This window comes from Dama dama, chromosome 19 (assembly GCF_033118175.1).
Source record: "Dama dama isolate Ldn47 chromosome 19, ASM3311817v1, whole genome shotgun sequence".
Taxonomy (NCBI): Eukaryota; Metazoa; Chordata; class Mammalia; order Artiodactyla; family Cervidae; genus Dama; species Dama dama.
Genome location: NC_083699.1, coordinates 44,453,423 through 44,479,607, shown reverse-complemented (window position 1 = coordinate 44,479,607; position 26,185 = coordinate 44,453,423). Strand labels below are relative to the sequence as shown.

General features: G+C 43.6%; 1 protein-coding gene across 3 annotated transcripts in view; it reads left to right on the top strand.

Annotated features, from left to right (window-relative positions):
• Window positions 1-579: 579 nt before the first annotated feature.
• Window positions 580-26,185, top strand: part of MB21D2 (Mab-21 domain containing 2) — a 120,550-nt gene continuing 94,944 nt past the window's right edge. Inside the window, exon 1 of one of the 3 annotated variants that reach the window (XM_061166835.1) lies at window positions 580-1,395. In XM_061166835.1, the coding sequence (XP_061022818.1) occupies window positions 1,185-1,395 (211 nt within the window). In that variant the 5' untranslated portion in view covers window positions 580-1,184. Of the gene's footprint in view, window positions 1,396-12,567; window positions 12,611-26,185 lie in introns of those variants that run through there. The other 2 variants (XM_061166836.1, XM_061166837.1) reach the window with 2 other exon arrangements.

The window sequence follows — 26,185 nt, the reverse complement described above, 5'->3', positions numbered from 1 at the left end:
AAAACATCTGAAGGACCTTGGACTTAGGTAGAATCTGCCTTGTTGAGTATGACTCCATCTCAGGAACCTTGTCTTTTGTCTTATCACTATCCACAGAGATTCTACCACTCTACCTGGCAAATAGTAGATGCTCAAATTTTATCTGTTGAATGAGAATTTTCACCATCTCATTGAACATTCACTGGAACGTGGGGCAATTAATTCTGTTCCCCTTCCTCACGCCTACACTTTGGTTTTCCTATCTTAATATTGGGACGGGCTGAATGAACATCATTAAGACACTATATACTAAGTTTAATAAGCTGTTATCCAGGAAAATTTAATTACCTAGGGCAAAAGTAGGAATACTATAGTGGCTAATGGGAATGTCTATACGGGACAGGGAGGACACTCTTTTTTTATACGTTTAATCCTAACATTTTTGGCAGTCTGTGCAGAAAAGGGCAGAAGGTTGGTTTTACATTCCTTAAGGCGGGCTCCTTCACCATCTAAAGGCGCTGGAATTCTTGAGACGGAAACGCTCGCATAGGGATGCCCTCGCCCAGGACACCGCCCTTAAAATCAGACAGAGGAAGACTTCTTTCTCCTTGAAGGCGCTTGGCAACCCCTGCCCCCTAAGGGAGTGGAGGCAGAGAAAGACTACATCTACATCTCTCACGTCGGCCCGAGTACAGATTGGCAAGTGGTATGGAACGCAGACCTCTGTCATTTATTTATTTTTCTTTCCACTGGGTGCGCTGTCCCTTTAAATGGGGGACGCTGGTGCTGGCTCCGTAACACCGGAGCCGGCAGCTTGTTGATTTCAGAGCTGGTGAATTTCACATTGTTTCCACTTCACTTTCCTCGCCCGGGGGAGGCTTAGGTTGGCTCTACCACCGCTATAGTCGGGGCCAGCGAGGGCCAGGGGAGGGCAGGGACTTACTGCATCTGGGCCAGCTTGGGGCCGCAGGAAAGGGTGTCGGGGCCACACACGCACTCTCGCTGCAGTCCAGATCCTCCTGAAGCCCGGACGCCCGGAGCGCACCCGGCCGGGACCGCCCGCCCAGACGCCGGCCCGCCAGCCCGCCCACGGGCCGGGGTCACAGCCAAGGAGCCGACGAGGGGAGGAGGCCCAGGGGGGCTGGGTGGGGGGGGCGGGGGTGGGTGCTGCCGCCGCCGCGGAGCTGCTACTCGGCGCGTTTTGTATGAAGATGGCGGCTCCCACCGCCAGCAAGGCAGCCTCCCTGGGCTGTAACAACAAGCCTGCGTTCCCGGAGCTGGATTTCAGGTCGGGAGCTCGGGTGGAGGAATTGAACAAACTCATCCAAGAATTTACGAAGCACGATCAGCGGGAATATGACGACCAGAGAGCACTGGAGATTCACACAGCTAAGGATTTCATATTTTCCATGCTGGGTAAGGAGGAAAAGAGAGGGGTGTGTGTGTGAGAGAGAGAGAGAGAGTGATGGGAAACGGGGTAAAGAACCCATTCCCCCTTCTCGCGCGTTCTTTCCTTCTTTATTTCTTCCCGGAGCCAGGTGCCTGGGGTATAACCCATCTCTGTTCCGCCTTTTCCATTCCTTCGCCGCCGCAACCTGAGCTGCCTTCCCTTCCTCCTAACTATACTTTGCGCCGGGTCCCTTTTCCGCACCGCCCCCGATTACTGACTCTTTTGTTAATTTCTCGCCGACTGGGGGTGGTAGGCAGGTGCAGCGTTGGTGGTGAAACGGCTCACTGTTGAGGGGAAGCCCATGGAAGCCGCGCGGTCCAGATGAGAACCCGCGGCGCCTTCAATGAAGGGATTTGTCTCCGGAGGCACGGACGTGCCCCTTCCCTGCGCCGAGTCTCAGGTCCTCTCTGGAGCTCGGGGAACGGAGACAGCTTGAGGCTCTGGATCGGCTCCCGAGCGACAAGTTGCTAGCAGTCTTGCGGCGCGCCGCTGTCACGCCGAGCCCCCGGTGGCCAAACTTGTTGGGTGTTCCCTAGTAACCCGCTCGAGTAGGCTGGGCGCCCGGAGTTCCTGCAACTTTGATTTGCAAATAGATTTCCCATTGAAGCGGTTGGAAGCATTTCCGGTGCTTCTCCAGGTTTCTTGCTGAGCTCGGAATTCCTAATTCCCAGCTCGAAAACGACCACGCTCAGACCTCTAACCCCGAGGAGCGCCAGCCCCTTCCTCTTTGTGTGCTGTCTGTTCCCTGGCCTAGAGAGGTGTCCTGGGTTTCGAACCTCGGCGACGTTTGGATTAGAATAGCGCGGCCTCTCCCATCCCCCAGCCTGGCACCTACAGGTCCCTAACAGATTGTTGAATGTTGTGTATAGGAAAATAAGTGAGCCGGGCCGGGCGATCGAATCCCCTAGTATCCTGTCGTTCAGGGTATGGCTGTGAGAGTCCGCTGGTGGGAGCCTCCCACGTAGCTTGCGGCTCCACCAGAGGCAACTCTGGCTGCCATGCAGTACGTGGCCTGGGGGTTAACACTCCACCGAACTGGGACTCCAGTGTAGCGCTGCCTGCCGCGTGTCTCTCTGCGCTCGGGAAATACATTCTTGGGCAATTTACCAGGTAGTGGAAAATTTCATTGAAAAGGTCTTTGACTGCAGAGGAAGACTTGAGTTTTTTCCTTCGTCCTGCCATCTATTGGATTTCATCCGGCTGTCTCCTCTCGTTGCTGGTTCTGTCAGAGTGTACCTTCCGTCTCAGTTTGCGTCCTCCCCACAGCCCAAGAAGGGGGTAATCAAGTTGAACGTGTGGCCGCGGAGGGGAGTAACGTTTTGGGAAATTGTATGAAGCACATTAAAACTTGGGGCTGGATTTTACCTTTTGCTCCATTCTCTGCAAGTGTATCCTAGAATGTGTATGAGGTTGGAAAGCACTCTGTTGAGATATTCGACGATTCAGCTAGTATTTAGATAACTGTGGGGTGTGTATGTGTGTGTGTGCGCGTGTTTAAATTACTCCCTAATCTTGTGGTGGGATGGGCTTCCAGAGGGAAACTTTACAAGCTTACAAAGCTTTCAGATCTGAAAACCAGCACTGTGCTTGTCTGAAGGGTGGGAATACACAGAGAATGCTCAGGGCGGTTATTTAAGTTGTTTAATCATTGCCTTTCTCTTCAGCGTGTATAATGGAAATTGCCCGTTGTGTTTTTACAGCCCCCAAATCAATTCGATGGCTCCTGCTCTAGGTCGTTCACTAGAAAAAGGTGCTTGGTCACCATCAGTCAGGGATAGTCAAGGAGCAGAAAAGGGGAGGCTGTGGGAAGGGGTAAGTTTAAACATCCAGCTCATTAGCAACTTCTGTGTTAACCCCACAGCTGATACACTGATTTCACAAAGCCTTTAGCCAGATACGAATGGTGAATGAATTATTGCTTAATTCATTTTGTGTTGAATGTCATGAGTGTGTTGACAGGTAAACGAAATTCCCTTTTATTCCTTTTTACCCACTTGATCTTGCAAGAGCGGTCTTTTTTGGCCCCTGGGAATCTGATGTTTCCACCTGCAGGAGAGAAAAATTCAGGAGAATGTCATTTAAGCCTCTTACCCCTCTGGACACTAGAAGGCAGATGGCGAAATGAGCCTGCCTGTGTGTGGTGTTGCATTCATTTGTGCAGTGCTTGCTTTCCTTTAATGAGGTGCTGGCTGCTCTAGACAAGTGAAGGTTTGGCGACAGCAAGGGTCCCTGTGTGGATTTACTTTTTTCTAAAGTGGATTTTCACTGGGCTTAAAAAAACAAAATCTCTTTTTGTACACTTTGTTTCACTTGCCACAGCTCAGAGTCTTTAATGAGTATGCGAATGAGGTGTCTTAATGACCCTCAGCTTGTTAAGGTGTTACAGGGGGTGGCACCAGAGCCTTATTTCTGTGAGTTGGGGTGAGGGGAGATGAAAGGGGGTTGAGTCCTCCTGGCTTTGTTCTGCCTCTGTTTGAGCAGCACCTGAGGATTGTCAGCAGCTTAAAAACATTATCCCCTCACACAGAATGAAATGACAGGGGAATTTGGTGCAAACCTCTTTAATAGAACTGTCTTTTTAGGAACAGTATATGGAGCTACCTCTCTTTTTAGGCTATTGGCAAGAATAGCCACTCTCTGTTTGAGACTTTTAGCCTGGAATAAGCACCCCCAGCTTCCAAGATCCTTTTTGTTTTATCTAGATTGGAGGTAACTTTATGCAGAAGAGCAAAGTGGTGGTATAGACTGTTGTCATAAACAGTGACCTGTCAGCACCAGGAAACTCCACTGTCCTACCAAAGCGGAGGTCTGCATACGCTATGGAGTAGGTCTGAGCCCACTACTGGTCACATGGCTCTTTGTGGTCTGTCCTAACGTTCTCTGTCCGGAAATTGTGATTCCTTTGGAAGCAGGTGTTTGTGGGAGTCATCTAGACTCACTTTTTATTTCTCTATACCTTGGTCTTTTTGGAGAATGATTGCTGTTGTTATCTAGTTAATATTTGAGAGCCCAGATTGTGGGAGAGGCAGTGCATAATAAACGCCATTTATCAAAATTCAGGGAAATTGCCAGAGTTCATTAATGTTTTAATAATATTTGGTATTTGCATAATATCTCTGCCAGCTCTTTTGTTATCTTCATTCCCCTGCTGAAGTCGGATGAGGACTGGTTATATCCCCATTGAACAGATGCAGAACAGGGGTTATGCAGAAGCTAGAAGAACCAGGAAGAAACAAGCAGTCCATATACTTCCCCTTCAGTCCAAATGGTCAGTACTATGGTGTGGTCATTAGAGGAGTCATCACTTACTGACTGCCTTCTCGGTGCCTGGAATTTCACATAACTTTAGGAGTAGGTATTGCTTTCCCGTTATCCAGATAAAGATATTGAAATTTACTACGATTAAGAATCATCCAGGGTTCCATGGCTAGTAAGTGGAAGAGGTTGCTAAAACTCAAATTGGCCTGATTCTAGGTCTTTTTTTTTGTTTTTAATTAAGAGTTGATGCATTAAATCCAAAGGAGGGACATTGTTTAAAAACACAGTATTCTCTCTTCTTTCAGAAATTAATCCAGGCAGCATCTGAGGTGAGTCCTCGAGCAATCTGAATTTGAATATTTTATTCCATAAAAGGATCATTTGTTTTGAATTTCAGGTCGAGAAAATAATGGTCCTTATAATAAATGTTAAGACCTATAGTTCCTGTCTTAGTTTGCCTCTTGCTGGCTAAGTGGTCTTCAGTTTTTTCATATATTAAATGCAAATAATAATATTTTTGTTTATTAAACATGGATAGTAGTGTTTTCATCTGTTAATGCATGGTTTCAGAATTGTTACGGGTGCATATGATGTTACTTTGTAAACCAAAAAGGAAGGTATACAGGATTTTATTATTTATTTTAAAAAATGGGCATTTTTAGAAAATCTAGTGAACTTACACCAGAATTATTTCTGCAGCTTCCTATCTGAAAGACTACAGAGCATGTTTAGAGGTGACCTAGGAGAAGAAAGGCTCTGGCTGTAGAGGGCGTGATTAATTCCAACTCACATTACCATTTGTTAAGTTCGTACTGTATGCTGGCCCTTGTGCTAGCTACTTTGCATAAATCTGTTCATGTAATTTTTTTTCCAGAGACTTTCTAAGGATAAATATCATCATGCCTCTTTTAGAGGTGAAGTGAATCCCCTTTTAAAGATGAAACATTGAGGTTCAAAGAGGTCAAGTACTTATGCCAAGACCATACAGAGTTTGCATTTGAACCCATAAATGGATGTCTGACTCAAAAGCTCCTGTTCCTTCCATTGTGTGGGCAGTCTGTTTCTATCGCTTCTGGACCAGACAAACAGAGAGACCCCACTCCCTGGGGAATCCTGTGCTACTCAGCACCCTGCTTATCCTGCAGGAGCAGAGATGGTCTCTCTTGTCCTGTCTCTCTTTTCTTTTTTTAAAGCTTCCTTTTTTGTATTGGGGAATAGCTGATTAACAATGTTGTGGTAGTTTCGGGTGAACAGCAGAGGGACTCAGCCGTACATATACAGGCCTTTCTTACATTCATGCGTTCAACAAATAATCACTGAATGTTATACTGTTTGCCAAGCAGTATGCAGGGTCATAGAATAAAATAGTGAGCGAAAACTTTAATTCATGTGGGAGACCCCCTCCCTCTTCTGCTTGCCCATCACCTCCAAAAAGAGAATAGTTTGCTCACTCTTGTCTCCTTTCAGACCCATGGTGTTTCTGAGTGCTGTCAGACCTGCCATATTTTTAGGCACTTTTTGTATCTACGGAGTAGGCCATTTTGAAGCCTTGTCTTTTGGGTATTTGAGTGTTAGTTTTCCTTAATGAATTTATCCAGCCATCTTTACAGAGGGAACTGATTGTGCATCGTTGCTTTGTGGGCCTTCGAGTCTTGGTAATTTCCTTTGCGTTCTAGTCCCTGATGTGCTGTGGTATCTGTATAACAGACAAAGTCATCTTTAAAGTCTGTTCCAGCTCTGAAAACATTATGCATCTGGGGCAGGGAAGTCCCTGCTTCTAGTTTGAGTTGGTTTCCATTCTCCCTCCATTGTTCTAGGCAGTCACTACCCTTCATGACAGAAGAGCCCTGGTCTTGCCATGAGGCCTTGTCGTGCCAGCCATTGGATGATGCTTTGCTTGTGATTAGACTGGGCCCCTTTTTTATTCACAGAAATAGCAGAGTCTCTTAGGTCAAACCAGGAACTCGTCATTGAATGTTAGCTCTTTAGACTCTTCTGGAGCTTTTTTTTTTTTTTTAACAGTTTGGAATCTCTGGTCCCCTTTCAGACCTATTGAATCTGAATCCCTAGAGATCCCCAGACTGGCTGCTCAGCACTCCAGCATCCTGCCCCATGTTCAGTTCAGCCTGATACTGTGCATTCCCGGTTCAGTGGAGCTGCGCATACACACAATGGGCTGATCCTAGTTGACTTTGGAGACTAGAACTGGACTGCTGAGCCTAACGAGCAGTTACATCTGCTGGTTTCTGGAAGCCCTTGTTTTCAACAGTGATACTATTCTGCCTTCTCAAGGGACAGGAGAACTGAACTCTAGTCCTAGCTTCTCCAGTTACTTTCTGTGTGACTTTGGGCAAGTCACGTAACAGACTCTGAGTCTCAGTTTCTGAATAGTTAAGTTGGGGCAAATAATTATGCCTACTTCCTGTGTTCAGGTGCATTCAATGCTAATGCTGAAGATGCAAAAGAAAGATGTTTCTGAGTTCTAGTACCAGCTCTGTTTTATACTGTGTGGAATGTGTGCTACCCTAAGTCACCTAATATTTTGGGGTATTTTTTGGCCCATTTTCCAATTACAGAAAATACAAAGATAAAAGTAAAATCACCTCTGAATTCTAATTATTATTAATATTTGATGCACAATTCTTTCTGGGCATCTATGTTTATAAAACATGCTTACAGTCACTCATACTTGCATACAGTTTTACATACATAATCTTGTTGCATATATAGAGATATATTTCTTAATAAACTTAGCAATATGCTATCATCTACTCCACTTTTAGAAAGAAACTATATATAACCTGTGGAAAGATGTTTTCTAGCCTCTTTCACTCATTTTTTATTTATAAAAAATACTGTTTTGGAAATTATAGGACACTTTGTAATATAACGATTGAGGGATGAAGAACCTCAGTCGCTTCTTGTTGGTGAGATTTGAGGGTTTGGCCTGCATTACCTGAATCTCTCTTTTGTTTGGGCTGTTTTCTCTATCTGGATTTGTTAACTTGGGTCCTGGGAAACAATAACTTTGAATCTCTGAACTTGAAAAGGGAAAAATTACATCTTTATTTTTATTGACTGCTAAAAGATGCTTGCTCCTTGGAAGAAAAGCTATGCCAAACCTAGACAGCCTATTAAAAAGCAGAGACATCACTTTCCCAACAACGGTCCATATAGTCAAAGCTATGGTTTTTTCCAGTAGTCGTGGCTAGATGTAAGAGTTGGACCATAAAGAAGGCTGAGTGCCGAAGAATTAATGCTTTTGAAGTGTGGTGTTGGAGAAGACTCTTGAGAGTCCCTTGGACAGCAAGGAGATCAAATCAGTCAATCCTAAAGGAAATCAATCCTAAAGGAAACCAAACCTGAATATTCATTGGAAGGACTGATGCTAAAGCTTCAATACTTTGGCCACCTGATGGAAAGAACTGACTCAGTAGAACAGATCCTGATGCTGGGAAAGATTGAAGGCAGGAGGAGAGGGGACGACAGAGGATGAGATGATTGGATGGCATCACCGACTCAGTGGACATGAGTTTGAGCAAGTTCTGGGAGATGGTGAAGAACAGGGAAGCCTGGCGTGCTGCAGTCTATGGGGTCACAAAGAGTTGGACGTGACTGAGCGACTGAACAACAACTGCAGTATTGCATTTTCTTTCATTATAAAAGTAGGTAACAGACCATAGTAGTACTGGCAGTATCTGTGTATTTTGCTTTTGTTGCCAATAGAAACCACAGACATTGTCATTTCATATTACAGACGTCTCAAAAAACATTCATCGCTGCTTTGAAATTATGGTAGATGTTAGACTTGCTGCTAGATTTTATCAACTGCAAGAATCACATATGGTACTCCATCACATATTTGTCTTTTTTAAAATGAATTTTGTATTTTAATACCAATTATTTGAAGTCCTGTGTGATTTTATAGTTCATTTAAATATACTTGTTTTTTTTTTTTTTTTTTTCAGGGCTTTCTAAAAGCCTGTTCACAGATGCAGTTAGGAATCTCAACTTCTAAAGAAATCTTATCTCTGTTTTGTTTTCTTCTCCCAGTTCAAATGCCACTTGACTCATGAAGCCTTCATGTATTTCTCCCAGGAGGAAAAAAATTTCCCTTTCCTCTGTGTTCTTCTAACACCTGGTCCCCTTTTATAGCCCTTGGTGCACTATTCCCCATGCTATAGGCTGAATAATAGCTGCTCACTTATCTTTGCAGCACTGAGTGGAGTTATGTAAACAGTAGGTACTAACAGAGTTTAGTGACTTGATGCATTTTAAAAGAGCCCTTCTGTGCAAAGCTTCTTATTTCAGGCAGCCCACTCCAGGATTCTTGCCTGGTAAATCTCATGGACAGAGGAACCTAGCAGGCTGCAGTCCATGGGGTCGCAAAAGAGTCAGACACGACTTAACGGACTAAACAGCAATGTAAGGCACGGGCATTTTCTGACATTGTCTCTTTATAATTGCCGCTTCTCATTAAGACATATTATGACATCTTCTCTGGAGTCAAGGATGGAAATTTTGATCTGGTCTCTGTTTATCGTAGGGAAGTTTCTTCCTAGATTTTAAGAATTCATCCTTAAGACTTATAGGGTGCTTTAAGAGATGTCTCAAGTATTGCTGTAGCTTGTTGTCTGAGAGCAGCAAATAGTGACTTGTGGGAACGTGCCCTTTCTCATAGATCGAGATTTTTCTTCCCTGGGCATCTGGGGTACTTGTGAACCTCCTGCATGCCCATGCTTGGGGCTTTAAAGCATACACAGAAAGCATAAGTCATCTTTCCCATGAAGGTGTTCCTTGTGCTTATCTGTCAGCCTCCAGGTGTTTGGATGCCTATTCTGGAATCATAATTGCAGCAATTATTTATGATTATAAAGTACTATAATTTGCCATCAATAATTTATCTTTTTGCAGTGCTTTGTAGATTGCAGTACATTTTTGTGGATTACAGCATGCGTTAGCATCTGGTATGGTGTGGCTTTATTCTTTGGACCAGGCTTTGAGAAAGATTGTTTAGGAACTAGTAACCCCCATTTACAGATGGGAATACTGAGATGCTGCAAGGTGATAATGACTCAGTTGGAGGTTATAGAATAGGACTCCACTCAGATCTCCAGTGTCCTCTGCTCCAGCACACAGCCTGCCAAGAACCTGTGGCTTTTCTCCCCAGACATCTTTCATGGTTGCTGAGGTGAGTCTGTGTCCCCAGACCAGGCAAGGGTGGCAACTTTCATACCTCTCCAGGCTTTTCTGCTCTCTCCTGGCCCAGGGGTATGTAGTGGGTGAGGGTGCCATGGCTCAGTACGTACCCTATAGATGTGCATTCTCCATGTCTGGTTGTTTGCCTTGCTCATCTGGTTCTGAGGGTCTGTGACAGCGTTTACAATGGACCTGGGTGACTACTTGCCAGCTGAGTGATCTCTTTAAGGACAGTTCATAATTATGCCATTATGTCAAGCCCTGTCTCCAGGAAACAGCTATCTATTTTTCATGCACTTAAGTGCCTTTTCATGAATTCCGTTTGCATGAGATAAAGAGACAGATTACTAGGGACAGTGCTGCTATGAATAAAGCTGGCTTGGGGAGCTGTTATTCAATTTGTTTATTTTTTATATATTTTTTCTTAACACAGGAAGACATGATTACTACTTGTGAGTTGTCAGTAGTGAGAGTTGGTATAAATCTTATTTAGGTTTCTGTTCTGAGTATTTAAATATCTACAATGTGCATAGAATTAAGCATTCATTCATTAATTCATAAATTCACTCAACATATGTTTGAGTGCCTGTCATGAACTAATGTGATTACTGTGGTGCAACTGTTGTATCATAAGAACGCAAAGTGGTGAATAAGAGAAGCAAGTCTCTCATAAGTCTTCATGGGACTTAGGTTCTCTCGGGAATTCAGCAAGATGTAAACACACAAGTAGGGATGCGTGAAAAAACAAAGAAACAAACAAAACCCACAGACTATTATGATGGACGGTAACTGGGTGGGATGGTGTGAAGAGTCGTAGAGAAGGTTTCTCTGGAGTAGACACATTTGAACTGAAAGGATAAGAAGGACCTGGACATCTGAAGACAGATGAAAGAGTATTCAGGTAGATGGAACAACATGTGCAAAGGCCCTGGGGTGGGTACATTTGCCAACTTTTAAGGGTGCTTAAATTACAGCAAGTCTGACTTGGCCTTGGTCTATGTTTAGATTAAGCCTATGGTAGATGGAATGGACTACCTGCTTTGGAATGGAGCAAGTTTCCTGCAAGTGGAGGTTTCCCAAATGGGGCCATCCTTTGTCTAGGCTCTTATTGATAGCATTCCAGGACTGGAGGATAGGGGAGACAGTGTAGAAAAGTTGCGTTACAGGTCCTCAAAAGGCCCTTTATAGCCATGAGATTCTCTGATTTCACCTCTGATAGCCCTAAGCCAGCAACAGTGAATTCTGTATTAGATGATTTATGGGTCAAACTGCAGTTTTCATGGGAAGATGATAAGCTTTTATTTTTTTCATCTGGACTTCCACAGTCTACAAAATACTTTCATAAGCATAATCTAGTAATACCTAAAGTAGGTATTATTATTGTCTATATTTTAACACAGGAAGAGACCAATAATCAAGAGAAGTAATGCACTCAGGGTCACTAAATAGTTAAGGTGGAATCAAATTGAAGTCCTTTGACGTTCACCTCAAATTCTTTGTATTAAGCTGATCCTAGAAACTTCCCTTATCCCACGCCACGCCAGGATATGGAAGAAGAAGGATTTCTGGTCCAGAGAGAGACCCTGAGGACCAGTAGGAAGAACCCAACCAATAGACTGCAGGTCTGTACTTGCCCGTTGTTGGTATGCAACTTGGAAGCACTTTTCTAGCCTGCTTCAAGATCAGCCTTTCAGCAGCTGCAGCTGTTCATAATAACAGCTGCTTATGCGAATGGTGATGTGATTAATAAAGCAAATCAACAGTTTGTTCTTTCAACTGTGCCCGTGGTGTGTGCAGCCTGGTTTCAGGCAGGCTGTGTTTCTGATCTGGAGCAACACAGTCCCACTGGCATATGGTCATCCAGGGGCTGCTAGTCCCTGGAGAAGGGGTTGTTTCTCTGGATCCTAGCCGGGGAGCCAAAGGCCCATCAGGGACTGGGCAGTAAGGAAAGTGAGTGTGGTGGGCAGTGTAGTGAGTGCCAGGTGGTTCTTGATTTCAGATCAGGGATGCTGGGGTGTAGGGGGCTGCACTGGTGAAGGAGAGCACCTCTCACCTCCCTTGTAGGTCAAACAGAACACCATGGCTGCCAGTTTATCACCTCTTGACTTGTAATCTGTGGCCTAGTGAAGGGCCAGCATTCATTCATTACATACAGCTAGTCTGGGGGCAGAATCATGGTTAGAACCCAGGATTCTCGTCTGCCTGCTCTCTGTGTGTGTTTGTGTTACTTCTAGGATACCATTTCCAAGTAAATTTTCCCTTTGAATCAGAAAACTATAATTGAAAATAATAGCCACACTCCAATATGAATAGTTCACAGTGCTTTATACTTTATGTCTGTTACCTAAATTAATGCTAACAACAACCCTATAAGGAAGGTGTTATTTCTTCTTTACTGATGAGCTATCCAGAGCACAGAGAGGCTAACTAATTTGCCCAAAGTCACAGAGCTAGTGGTAGACTGGGAATGTGAACCCAGGAAACCTAGCTTCAGGCAGAAAATCAGCAAATAACTATGAATCTTCTTTTTTAACCTCATTAAGAAAAACTTCTCCTGTAAAGTGGAAATCGTTGACGGACGACAATTTCAGTGCTGTTAGGAAACTTGGCAATTAGGTGGCCTGAGTTCCTCCCTCCTCCATTTTACAGAAATGGAAACTGAGACCCAGAATGGAAACGGACCTTGATCTTCTTGGCTCTGATTTTGCTTGGGGCAGAGTGCAGGTGAGGTAAAAAAATGTCCACCTTTCTCCAACTGAGAAAGGTGTTTGCACCGGAGACTGTCGCCTCAGCAGCGTCTGCTCCCTGGGGAGCATCTGCCTGGGATTAAAGTGAAGGGGAGTCCCTTTGAGAAGCTGTACTTCTTGGTGGGGAATGTTTCCCTATACACAGCTGCCTTGTAGTGTGAAGTTGGTTCATTGCTGTCAGATGAAGAATGCTAAATAAATAACCTGGTGGGTACACTGCATTTCTGGTGTGTCACGTTTGCTTTTTGTCTCTGTCCCTGGTCTGTTTCTCTCCCGCTCCCACCCCTCCCCCGGGATGCATGTCCTTTTCCCACATCTCTGCTGTCTGTACAGTTTGAGTATCACAGTGAATGTTTTCATCTCTAAACAGTCTGTTAGCTACAGTAAGGAAGAGGGCTGGCTGAGTAGACGGTGAGATACTGGGTCCAGCCTGTGGTTGGGTGGAGTTGAAGCTCTGTGGGCTGGTAAGACTCCTGGTGATCTTCCTTCTCGGCTGCTAGTCTGAGAGCTCAGAACCTTAGGAGGATTTAGAGAGTTGTAATAGGATTCAGAGAATTACAGAGGAGTTAAGCTAGTGGGGATCTTCCTGAGATTAGTTCATCCAGCCCATCCTGCTGCTGGTGGGGAAATTTAACTCTGTGGTGGACAGTGACTTGCTCAAGGTCAAACGGTAATGATTATATTGGGAAACTCTTCCCTGCTGTTTATTAAGCATTATTCCAAGTGCTTAGTAATCATTAACACATTTAATCCCGACAACAGCTCTGTAATGGGGGTGCTGCTACCATCCTCACTTTTCTGATAAAGAAATTACAGTAGTTAAGTTACCTGCTCAAGCTGGTGAGAGGCTAGAGTCAAACCTAAGCAGTCAGGCTTTTAACCCCTGATACCTTTCCATAACATGAGTGCCATCACCATGCTAGGTTCTGTGCTGGTTGCTGGTGTAAAACATGTTGCGTTGTTGCGCTCAGTTCCTCAGTCGTATCTGACCCTTTGCGACTCCATGGATTGTAGCCGGCCAGGCACCTCTGTCCATGGGATTTTCCAGGCAAAATTACTGGAGTGGGTTGCCATTCCCTTCTCCAGGGGATTTTCCTGACCCAGGTATCAAACCTGCATATCCTGCATTGGCAGATGGATTATTTACCACTGCATCAGCTAGGAAGCTCTGGCATAAAACAGGAGGTGGTGTTAATTGTTGATGGAGAAGATGTAAGGCAGGGAATGGTGGGCAGAGTAGAGAAGAGGTTAGTGTGATTTTCCAGTGCAAGCCAGTTGCTAATATGATTCTTCCGGCTTCTGGTCCAGAGCCTTTTTATTCTATCATTTGGCCTTTCTTGGCAGCCTCAGGGCAAACATTCTTGTAATGCTTGTGGTTTATGTTTATTGAAAGTGATTTGTGTGAAATATCTTATCCATGTGGTCTCCTCATTTTGAAAGGAAGAAGGTGTGTCTCAGCTAATTGATTGATTTAAGGCTGTATAAAGGTCAACTGGGCCCTTGATGCTGAGTAAATTAGGGCAAGTCTTACAAAGGCACAGGCTCTGAGACACCCCCCCTTTCCCCCCATGTCATTCCAGATTTAGAACATTTAATTAGGACATAGTTAAGGTAGTCTGTCACTGGGAGGGGAGAATGGGGAGCTGATCTTTTTTCAGTGAAAGGCAGATGTCGAAAGTACTCTTAGGACATTTACTAAGAAGTCAAAATTTATAAACTGAACTGGGTTTTAAGTGAACCGAGGGACCTTTCTCTTTAGTGCAGTAAGTGACTACTTTTGAAAAGTGAATGATTCTTTAATAAAAACCCTGTCCTGTTTCCCTGTTCTGTCAGGGAAGATGTTTGTACACTGTCTTGACTTAAACCACTGAAGGAAGCACACTGGCATCATGCTGTAAAAAAAATCAGTCACTGGGATGAGGTCACTTCTAGAAAATCTCATGCTCAGGATGCACAGGATTAGAACTGGAAGCCTCATCCCCTAAGTACTTACTCATGATTTTCTTGGAATAAAATCTCAGGGGAATGGCCATGTAGAAGCTCATGGGAGAGAATTTTATAATCTCTGGTTCTTGGGGAAGAGGACGGATGGGAAATGATCTTTCTGAGTATCATTTAAGACCAGCCTACTTCTGTTTCTGTCTCCTGGGTCCCATCCTCTCTGTCAAACCAGCCCTCTTCCTGGGGGATGATTTCTGCTCCTTTCATCTGCAGTTTCTCCTTCGTTACCAGTTCCTTCCTAAACATGCACCCATGCATTCTCCATACATTCCTTCAGAAGAGATCTTAGAGAACTTCTGTGCAACAAGTCCTCTGTAGGCAGCAGGAATACAGTGAAGAATAAATCTTCATGTTACTGGGTTACAAGTCTTAGAAGGAGATGGACAGTGAAAAAAATAGGTAGATTAATGCCCTGAAGGAAATACCAGCCAAAAGGGAACAACATGGTGCTGTGGTTTGTCTTTCCTGCTCCAGCTTGACCTTGTCAATCCGTCTCTCCTAAGCTCTCCTCCCTTGGCTTCCAGAGCAACGTACTCTTGGTGGTTTTCTCCTTTTTCCTCCATCTCCACGTGAGGGACGGACTTGTATTTCTTTGTCGAGCCCTTGATGATGCTTCTGCCCCTTTTCTGCTCATACTTTCTTTGATCCTCTTGTTAAGTCATTTCCCATTTCTCTTGCTGCCTTCCGAGCCTGTGCCCCAGCCTGGATTTGACTGACTTTTGGACAGTTCGACTCAGTGAACCCAAAGTTGCCTTGAACTGAGTGTCCAACGTGAATCTATGCACCTTCTCAATCAACCACGCCGCCTTTCACCAGAGTCATGAGACGAGCTTGAAAGTCATCCTGAGCCCCTGTCTCGTGCCCCTACCCCAAAGTTGAAAAGGACCTGAGGTCTGTCCTTTCTGCTTCCTCCTTTAGATTCTGTTTTCTTCTTTCCATTCCCACGGTCACCACCTTAGTTCAGGCCATTACTGTCTGTTTCCTGGGTTACTGCAGGAATCTCCCTTGGTTTTCTGCTTTGAGTCTCACATCCCTTAAATCCATTCTCCACGCTAAGTCACCTTTTAAATAGGCCTAAACCCTCGGGGACAATTCATCATTCTTCACGTAAAGTTCAGACTCCTTAGAGTATTTTATGGCAGGTTGGGGACCCAGCTCCTGCTTACATCTCTGGCGTCCCCTCCTGCCACCCCTTCAGTTTCACTGTGTATTTCCGGTACACCTGCTTTGAGAGGGGTGCCGTGTAAGGTACTGACATGCAGTCTCTCTTAAAGTAAAAACCTTAACATTCTGAACAGGAGTAGAAGGGCTCTGTGTCTGTCTCCTTCGGCCTTTTTAAGACCCACCTCAGACCTCAGATGCCCACGCACCCTTGGTTTCAGCCACTCTGGGCTATCAGTTCTTTAGAAATACCACATCCCCACCACTGAGGCCCTCCCTGAAATGCCCCATCCCTCCTCCACTCGCCCATGCAGCCAACGCCGTCACTTCTACTTCCCTAGATGATCTCAGTTTAATCCAAATATTACCTCTCCAGGAGGCCCTTCAGGCTAGCCCAGGACAGGTCACATTCTCCTGAACCTGCATCCTAGCTTCACAGGTGTCTTAATTGCACTGATCCATTTTGAGTTTGTATTATTGGTGTCTGACATTTCCCGTTGTCACTAAAGCTCAATGATAGTTTGTCTTGGACGTATTATTATTGTTCTTTTTCTACTTGCCTGAAATGTAATTGTTCAATAAACATTGTTAGTATGAATGACTACTTCACTTTTGTTCTTGAACTTGAGCAGTTAGGTAGAATACAGATCACAATAGCCATTGAGATGACCTGATGTGTGCTAAGTTTTAAGGATATATACCTTGGTGTGTTCAAGGGACTTAGCTTCTTAGACTCCCACCTCTCTGCAGCTTACAGCCATGGAATTAAAATGTGTACACTTTAGATATTATCTAGTTCAATATTTTCCAACCTTTTTTAAACATGAGGGTCTTTAATTAAAAACTGATGAGGATTCAAATGGTAGTGGTTATATTTTTACTGTCAGTTTATTGGAGAAAAATGAGTAGTTATAGAAAGCTCCTATGAATTTAGCTCACCACGTAAATTACTTTGAGTTTTTTCCATAATAGCATTTATGTATACTTGAAAAGTAGTAGTATATATGCTTGAGAGTGCTTGGTGAGCACATGGATTTATAGCACCAATAACCCCATGCCTTTGTGGCCCTTTAGTCAGGAACCAACCACATGGTCTGGCCCTTTACTATGCAAATTTGCATCAGATTTAGAACTGGTTTCCTGTGGACTTCGTTTCTCCTATATGTATTTAATTCGACCAACATGGTATTTTTAAATAGAACAAACATTTAAAAGTTGGAAGATTTTTCACAAAACTAGATTTCCAATTTGAAAAACGAGGACTATACCTTATTTCCTGTATGTTCATAGTCACCTGGTACCGAACAGCAGCTGTGTCCTTTAGAAGTGCCCCCACTTTTTCCAGTTTGTCACAGTTCTCACTCTGTGTTGCCATATAGCAAGTTCCCAGTAGAATGGAAACAAGAAACCCAGTGATTTTAACTATATGTGACTGAAGCCACCTCCAACTCTACAGAGGCTTGTGAGCAGAAAGAGCCCTGGGTCCAGAGTCAGGAAACCTGTATTGTTGGCTCCTCACTATTAACTGACTAGCTTAGTGACCTTGAACAAACTGGATAACTTCTCTAAACTTCAGTTTTGTTATTTGTCATTTTTAGAGTAAATACTTCTTAAGCCTCACAGAGTTTTTGGACCTCCAGAAGGAAGATTGTTTAGTCTCATGGAGCATGTTTGTTGTTAACTCCTCTGTCTTCTTTTTCCTTGTCTTGTTTCTCTTTCTCTGTTATGGAGGAATCTGTCATTTATTGTTATACCTTGATGTTCATTGTAGAAAGATGAGAAGGGAGCCATTGATTTCTCTCCTGGACCCTTTCTTACCCACGTCGTGTCTGGAGGCAGCTTTAATCCTTTCATCTCATGCCCTCTGCTCCTACTGGCGGTCCCATGGCCATAGGCAAGTGCCTGCAGTGACACCCAAGAAACCCCAAGGTTGAACTCCTAATATCAAACGACTGGAGCTGCCTGATTGCCTGTGGAGATGCTCAGTAACTAGCCAGCCATAGCATTGCTCACATCTATGAAATGCTAACAGGATACCAGGCTAGCATGGAGGATTTAGTTTTTAGCAGCAATATCTTTGTATCCAGACTTGTGGATCAAACAAATTTTATTGTTTGAGAAGAACCATACCAGTTATTTTTGTCATTCTGGATCTGGAAGGGAGGGTAGGCATCAATGCCACAGAGAGGGGATAAACAGGAGGTCAGTCTCTGAGATTACAAGCACCAAGGTGGACACTGGAGAACAAAAATGTACACTTTGGAGTCAGGCAGATCTGAATCAGTTACTGGATGGTCATGAGACCCTAACTGTCTTGTGTGACTTTGAGCCAACTATCCTTTCTGATCCTTTGTTCATAAAGTGTGGATAAAAGGATATTTCATCTTTTAATTTGATACTCTGTTTTAATTTTTAAAGATTTTGAAGAGAATGCCAACTTTGTAGGATTTTTTTAAGGATCAAATTAGTACATATTTAATATGTTAAATGAGGAACACAGTACATGGAACTGCCCTTTTCTTCTAGCTTTTGGCTGAAATCCTTTTTTACTTCCTCTAAATGGGATTAATAGGTCATCCTGTGAACAGAGAATCATAACATAAGTTGTCTGAATGCAGGTCTAGTGTGATTCTTTTGACAAACATTTTGGTTGAACATTTTCTTGAGTAGGTACAGTGGGGCTCCTATTGATTTTTTTTTTTTTTTAAGTTTTGTAAATAAAAGGCTAGATTTTGTAGGAAACTAAAAGAAATTTCTCCTGCCTTCGTTTCTCAGAAATTTCCAAAAGTGTAGGACCAATCAGCATGATTCTTAATTCATCAGTCTGTGAACCCAGCCCAAGTGGCCTTCAGAAGGGGAACAGAGCAATCTCTCCAATAATGATGGGCTACATGGATCAGAAACCTCTTGGCTCGGCTGGATTAAAGTAACTAAAATAAAGCTGAAGTTTTAAATCTGATGCTTATACTAATAGTTTTCACTTAGGGAAATAGTTTTGGGGAGACCTGACTTGGAGATGGTTGGGGTATGTATTCAGGTATAGGAGAATATGAAAGTTTCAAAAGTCTGCATATGGAGTTTAAGGTTACACTAATCCTTTGAGAATTCAGAGTGGTGCTGGAGATTGGGCACCTGCTGGTAAAGTGAAGAAGGTGGGTACTGAACCGGAAGTAAAAGTATTAGGAAAAGACTTTCACTCCTACACGCCCCTTGAGATATAGTGGCCAGGGAGAGATTTCCTAGCACATCCTCCCACTCTTTCCATTTCTCTTCATTTCTTGCCTCTGTAGGAAATCCCTGTGACTGGCTGGTTGTATGGAGAGGATTGATGAACTTGGAGTTGATGATGAATTGGATGCCAAGAAGAATCTTGAAGAGACTGAAAAGGGCTTGAGAATATGCTCCAAGATGGCAGATGAAGAGGAGCTTTTTTTTTTTTTTTGCCAACCCTTATCTTTCTTCTCAATCTTACCTTTTTTGTGTTGTGATTAGATGAGAAGAAGCCTAAAGGAGCCTTCCCCTTGAGAGATGACATGGGGGCATCTCTAGTCAGAATGCTTTTTCCTGCTGCTCAGGTGGGAGGTTGAGGGATGGAGTGTGGGAGGAAGGAGAGTGAATGCAGGGATGGAGCTTTATCTCCTGTTTGAGGAATTTTTCTCAGGAAAAAAATTAGCCTGTACATTATAGATCATGGGCAGCAAGTTTATAAGATTCCTGTGTGTGTGTCTGTGCTCACTGGCTCAGTTGTATCCAACTCTCTGCGACCCCATGGACTGTAGCCCACTAGGCTCCTCTGTCCATGGAATTTCCCAGGCAAGAATACTGGAGTGGGTTGCCATTTCATACTCCAGGGAATCTTCCTGACCCAGGAGTCTAACCCACATCTCTTGCGTCTCACGTCTCCTGCATTCGCAGGCGGATTCTTTACCACTGTGCCTCTTGGGGAGCCTCTTAAAAGATTGCAGCAGCTTGTGATGAGAGGTTGAGACCTCCAAGACAGAAAAGGCTCTGTTACTTGTCTTCAGGGGAACCAGGTAGAGGGCTGATCAGAAAGCTGGGTGACAATATGCTGGACTCCAAAACCAGCTGAGGAAAGTAGAGCCTGGGTGTGGGAGATGCCTGGGCTGGCTCTGAGAGATGGCCAGAAAAGCCTGCCTCAACAAGGCTCAGAATTGTTTAGGGTGTCCCTCAGGTGTTCCAGGAAAAGGAATATCGTTTTGTATCACGGACATTGGCTACCTCATTCCATTACTCACCATGTGTCTTCATCTTCAGCAAGTCACTTCCTCTCTCCAGCCCCAACTTTCTCCAGCTGTCAAATGAAGAAATTGGGATGCCCTAGTATATGATGCTAGAATCCCTTAAGTGGAATCATCCCTCTCTTAACTGATACCAAAATGTGCATCAAATAGCTCTATGTTTACAGTTTCTGGGATAGACATGGAGACCTGGTGCAGTGACTGGTTTGGGGGCAGTTATTTAATTTTCGAGGGAGTGTCTGGAGAGTGGTTTCTGTTCTCATTTGTGGGAATCCTGGTATTATGTCACAAGACACACGGGGAAGCTCAGATCTCCTCCCGTGGCTCTCAGAAGAGTGACTCAGAGATTCCAGGGGGGTTTGGTCCCTTTCAGGGTTTGGTCACCTGGCCCCTGCTGCTATCAGTGATACAGAAGCTCAGGACAAAGCAGACCGTGCCTTCACTGTGCAAGGCCCTTCAAAGGCCGTTTACACTGAAGGTGACGGCCAAATATTTTCCTGCAAATTAAGTAGCATACCAAATGGGAAATTTCATCTTAATCTTCTTTAAATGCTTCCTGCTCATTTGCCAAGGTTCTAAGTAATACAATTTCAAAGGTTTAGAGGTGTCTAATACAATTTTCTCCCCTCTGTACATAATTCTGCATCCATTGTGTAGCTCTATTAGAAGCATTAGGGTAATTATAGTTACTTTTTGCTTTTCAATTTCTGTAATATTAGCCCCAAGTCTGCCTGTACTGGCCGTATTAATAAGCAATGACTGAAAATTAAAAGAATTCAGCAGACTCCTAAATTAAGATTTTGTAGGCTTTTCTCCCTAGGATTAGATATGCTACTAGAGGCAGGCAGGGTGGTCCATGGGGATGTGTTTGTGTTAGGAGTTCAGAGACCCAGTTCCTAAATCTTCATCTGTAAAATGGGGACAAAAGTCTCTGAGCTCCCATCCCCTGGGGGATGTGAGGACCAGGGAGCTTGTTGGGTGTGAAGGTACTTTGGAAGCTCATGATGGATAGTACATGGGATAAGCAAGGTGTTGTCTGAGCAACAGGGAACCACCACTTTCTCATGTGCTTCTGGGTGGTCTTATGCATGTATTTTGTGAAATAGAAATTTTGTATTTAATATTTGGGCTAATAATTGGAATATTTGACACTCAATAGTGTACAAAGCGCTTCTGTCCCCAAATCTTGTGAGGTAAATGGTTTTGTTTTTTCCCCTCCTGCCAAACCAGGAATTAAGGTGTAGGTGGGTTAAATAATGCTTCCTTGGTGGCTCAACCGGTTAAGTAATATGCCTATAATCAGATTAAGCCATTGGAAAGTAATTTGCTAAATTTTTTGCCTGTGTTTGCAGCTTTTGGAGCTTTCCTTTTCTCATGTAGCACATTTTTACTTTGGCAAGGTCCTCCCATCACCTCTATAACAGTAAGAATAGCTGACATTTTTTTGAGGCTTGGTCTTTGCTAGCACATTTTATAGATGGGGAAAGTGAGACACAGAGATTAAATATCTTGGCAGAGGTTACCCAGCTTGTGTGGAAGACCAGTTCAAGCTTTTTCTGTACTATTACTAGTACTTCTACTAAAGACATTAACTTTTCTTGTTAACACCTGTCACTGCCACTCTCTCACAGTTCATTTTTTTTTTTCCCTTCAAAATCCCTCTTGCCTTTCTCTTACTGATTTGGAAACAAGAAAAGCCAGTGCCTCTTGTGAAGCTTTTCCAACTTTCCTGTTACATATGTTATTCTAATCCAGGCAGTATATGTCAGCTGTTTGCAGCCTGAATTTTGCTTGGAGACCTATTGTGTTTGGCCCTGATTATATTAGAGACAAACACACATTTGGATTAGGTGACAGCAACTAAAACATAAGGTCACTATTGTTGTTGTTTAGTCACTAAGTTGTGTTTGACTCTTTTGCGACCCCATGGACTGTAGCCCGCCAGGCTTCTCTGTCCATGGGATTTCCCAGGCAAGAATACTGGAGTGGGTTGCCATTTCCTCCTCCCAGGGACCTTCCTGACCCAGGGATTGAACTCACGTCTCCTGAATTGGCAGGGGATTCTCTACCATTGAGCCCCCAGGGAAGCCCTAAGATGACTAAACAAAATATAGATGTACTATTTCTCATGTGAAACTGTGGCAGTATGGGGTCTGGTTATTCACACGTCAGCATCGAGCTACTCTCTTTAACCTGGAAATGATCTTCATTTTTTTCCTCCCTGTCGCCTTTCTCTGCTGCTGTTGCTAAGTCACTTCAGTCGTGTCTGACTCTGTGCGACCCGACAGACGGCAGCCCACCAGGCTCCTCCATCCCTGGGATTCTCCAGGCAAGGACACTGGAGTGGGTTGCCATTTCCTTCTCCAATGCATGCATGCATGCTAAGTCGCTTCAGTCGTGTCTGACTCTGTGCGACCCCATGGACAGCAGCCCACCAGGCTCCTCTGTCCACGGGCTTCTCTATCCCCCACCTAACGACCAGACTGAGATCCCTAGAAGTATGTACTTTATGTAGGATAAAGAAAAAAAAAATAAGTAAATTCTGGCATAAAGATGAAATTGAGTAAATGTATGTTGAATTGAATTAAAGTGGGTGGCTTAAGAAATGGCCCTAGTTTGGATAAAGAACATTTGCTGTTTGTGAGGTGACTGTGCTCCTGATACTTTTTGCGCAGATGGGCAGATAGGGAAGGACTCTGTCCTTCTCCTTGAAGGTCTGTGGATCATCAAAAGTTTTAAAAGGTGATGTGGTTCAGTGGGTAAAGAATCCGCCTATAGTGCTGGAGACACAGGACATGTCAGTTCAAACCTTGGGTCGGGAAGATTCCCTGGAGGAGGAAATGGCAACCCACTCCAGTATTCTTGTCTTAAAAATCACATGGACAGAGGAGACTGATGGACTACAGTCCAAAGGGTCACGAAGAGTCAGACAGGATTGAGTGACTAAGCATAGCACACTCCAAGCTACTCTTGATAAAATTTACTTGATTGTACTGCCCAGCATTTTGGAAATATAAGGACACTATTTTCTTTAAAAATAAATAGTAGACTTGATGAGTTAAATGAAATAATGTATGTGAAAGCACTTTTTGTGGAGATGTTTTGAGAGCATTATCCCGTTATTACCATTTCAGGCTTAAGACAGACTTGAAAATCTTTGCTCTCTGCCACTTTGTGCTTGGCTTGACATGTCCACATATGTATATAAATGTTATCTCACTGCCACTCTGTGCCTAGCGAAGAGAAGGTGCTCAATATTTCGCTGGACAAGTGAATGAATAAACAAACATGTGATTTCTGAGATGTTACTGAATTAATGCATAATGTTACTGAGGCATGAAGCATCAAGCAGAGTGTCAGCACGTATTATCTTAAGGTTTTTAGTTTAGGCTGGTTTTTAAACCTTTCTCCTGCATACTGGCTGGGAAGTGACCTGAGATCTTGGATGAAGGGAGCTGAGGGCTGGCAAATATGCAGGCAGGCAGGCAGGCAGGCGATAGGAAACACAGAGCCCCAGCCGCGTGGGAGACGTCAGGTAGAGAGAAGCAAATTGAGTACTAGTGCCAGAATTGCCCTGATCCTCAGATCCCTGTCTTCTCCTGTCCAGAGCATGCTGCAGGCAAATAATTTGGCATGGGCAAGATGAGTTCAGATGATCAAATTCTGGACCTGGAGATGAAAGCTGTTGGAAGTCAGATGTCAGATCTGAAGGACCTTTAGCAATCAGCAGGCCAACATTTTCTTTTTATGAAAGAGATGTGGAAAGACCAAAGAGCAAGGACTTGGGAGTTGGATAGTTCCTTGGTTTAAATCCCTGTTTTGCCTTTTCCTATCTAAAATATTGGCATGAGTCTTAACTTCCTTGACCCTCATGGCAATTCACTGGTGTTTGTGAGGTTGAATTAAGTATAAAACATTCTCAGCCCAATGCCTGATGTGCAGTTGGTACCTAAGACAAATGGGCACCATCCTTGTTATGGAAAAGAAATAGAAGCCTGGAGAGATAGAAATAGTTGGTCAAAGGTACCAGCCATTGGGATGGGAGGGTGGAGCTGGTGCTGACATCTCCTGGTGTGGGAGTGTGGTGGGAGAGGACAGGGAGAAGGGGAGGGGGAAGAGATGTGGACTTCTTATGTCCAAGATTGAGTTGCCTCTTTTGGGGAGGGAGCTAAGACAGAAAGTTTAGAAACATCAAAGGTAGGACCTTACTTACCTATTTGAAATAAAATGGCTCAGCCAATTAATTTGAGCAGGAAGCTTCTAGTGGAACTTTCTAGGAGTCTGAAGATGAGGTGTGTTTTGTATTCTAAATAAATCTTTGGTTTCATCTTCCCCTGAGTGGTGTCCTTTTCCTTTGAGATAAGCTGTTAAGAAATGATGAGAAAATGACCTCTAAAAGTATAACAACTTTGAGTATGTCACCATCATTTTTTTCTCCCCTGAAGACAGTCTTTGATTTTATATTATTAATAGGTTAAAATCACCATTCTTTCCCCCTCTGCCCATGGTCTGCCTGGATCTGATAGACGCCTCTGTGAGAGGTCTGTAGATTCTGTAAAATAACCACCTGCCAGGGGAGATGTGAGAGTGGCCATTATGACCTCATGCCGTTTCTCATGCCATATATTGTTTTTGCTGAAATTCACTTATTTCAAAGGTTTTTACAAGATAGCACAATCACGTGGCTTCATGGCTTTCAGAATTTATGGAGTTTGTACCTGTGCAGTCAGGAAGAGGCATGGTTTGCCAACTGTTAACATTATAGGTGAGGTCTTTTCTTCAATCATTTCTTATAAAACAGACTTTTTCAATACCTAGAGAATTATCTTGCAGGAAGCTCAGGTTTACCTTTTGTCACAGTGCCCCATCAGGCATTTAAAAGCTAATCCTGCCACCTTCTGAAACCCAGGCTTTCTTTAAAGGACAAATACAAACTCTTTGTCTATCTGGTATCCTGAATTTTTAGGATTCACTCAAATTATAATTTTCCAGTAGAGTTGAAAACAGTAGGAAAAATTTTCGTAGTCCTTCCATTTCTGATGGGGATTTCCCCTGACAACTGTGGTGTGTGAAAATAGACTAGCTACACAATAATGAGACTTTTTATTTGTTTGCACATACTTTACCATTAACAGACAACTTTGATGTATTTGGTCTTCATACAGAAGAATTCCTGGTGGCTCAGTTGGTAAAGAATCCGCCTGCAATGTGGGAGACCTGGGTTCGATCCCTGGGTTGGGAAGATCCTCTGGAGAAGGAAATGGTCACCCACTCCACTGCCTGAAAAATTCCACGGACAGTGGAGCCTGGAGGGCTATAGACCATGGAGTCTCAAGAATCTGACCTGACTTAGTGACTAAACCACTCTCCTATAACTCAGGCAGGGACATTCTCAGTTACTTATTCCAAGGAGGTGTTTTTTCAGGACCACCAAATAATGTCAAGAAAAAGATTGCTCTGGTTTCCATGTATTCTGGGAATAAAAAAAAGTAAAAAGATTTGTTTTCATGACTACGTGATGTTTCAGAAATAACATTAGATAATTTATTTCTTGAGACCTATCCTTTACAGAGAATACATTTCTGAACTCTGAATTCTTTTGAGTATTTTGACTAAGCCACACTTTTTATTGTTTTGTTACATTGAGTGTCCACTCTCTGGATATAGGTGTTCAGGCCCTGAAGCCTTCCTTCCTAAGAAAGGTTTTGGACTCGATTTACAAATTGGTAAAATTATTTCTCATTGTGAATGGAAACTTTTACTTACCATCATGTTTTGCTGTGGCACATTTTGCAGACAACTCATAAAACACTTTTTAAGTCTTTGTATTCTTGATTCACGATGCTTTGCTTCTCTGTGACTTATTTTGGGTGTTAGTTTTGGCTTGGGCTCGAGCCACCCTGGAAGAAGTGTCTAGAAACTGGTTTTGGACCTGTGTCTGTAACATCCTATGATGCACTCTTGGGGCAGAACAGGTGCTGCCTGGGCAGGTGTCTTGCCCTTTCCCTCCAGGCTGTAGTCTCATGGAAATATTTCTGGGACTAGGCACGGTGAGACTTCTTACAAAGAATAACACATATTAAGTAAAAATTAAGGATTAAGTGCAGAAGTATAGATTCAGGGCCAAGGAA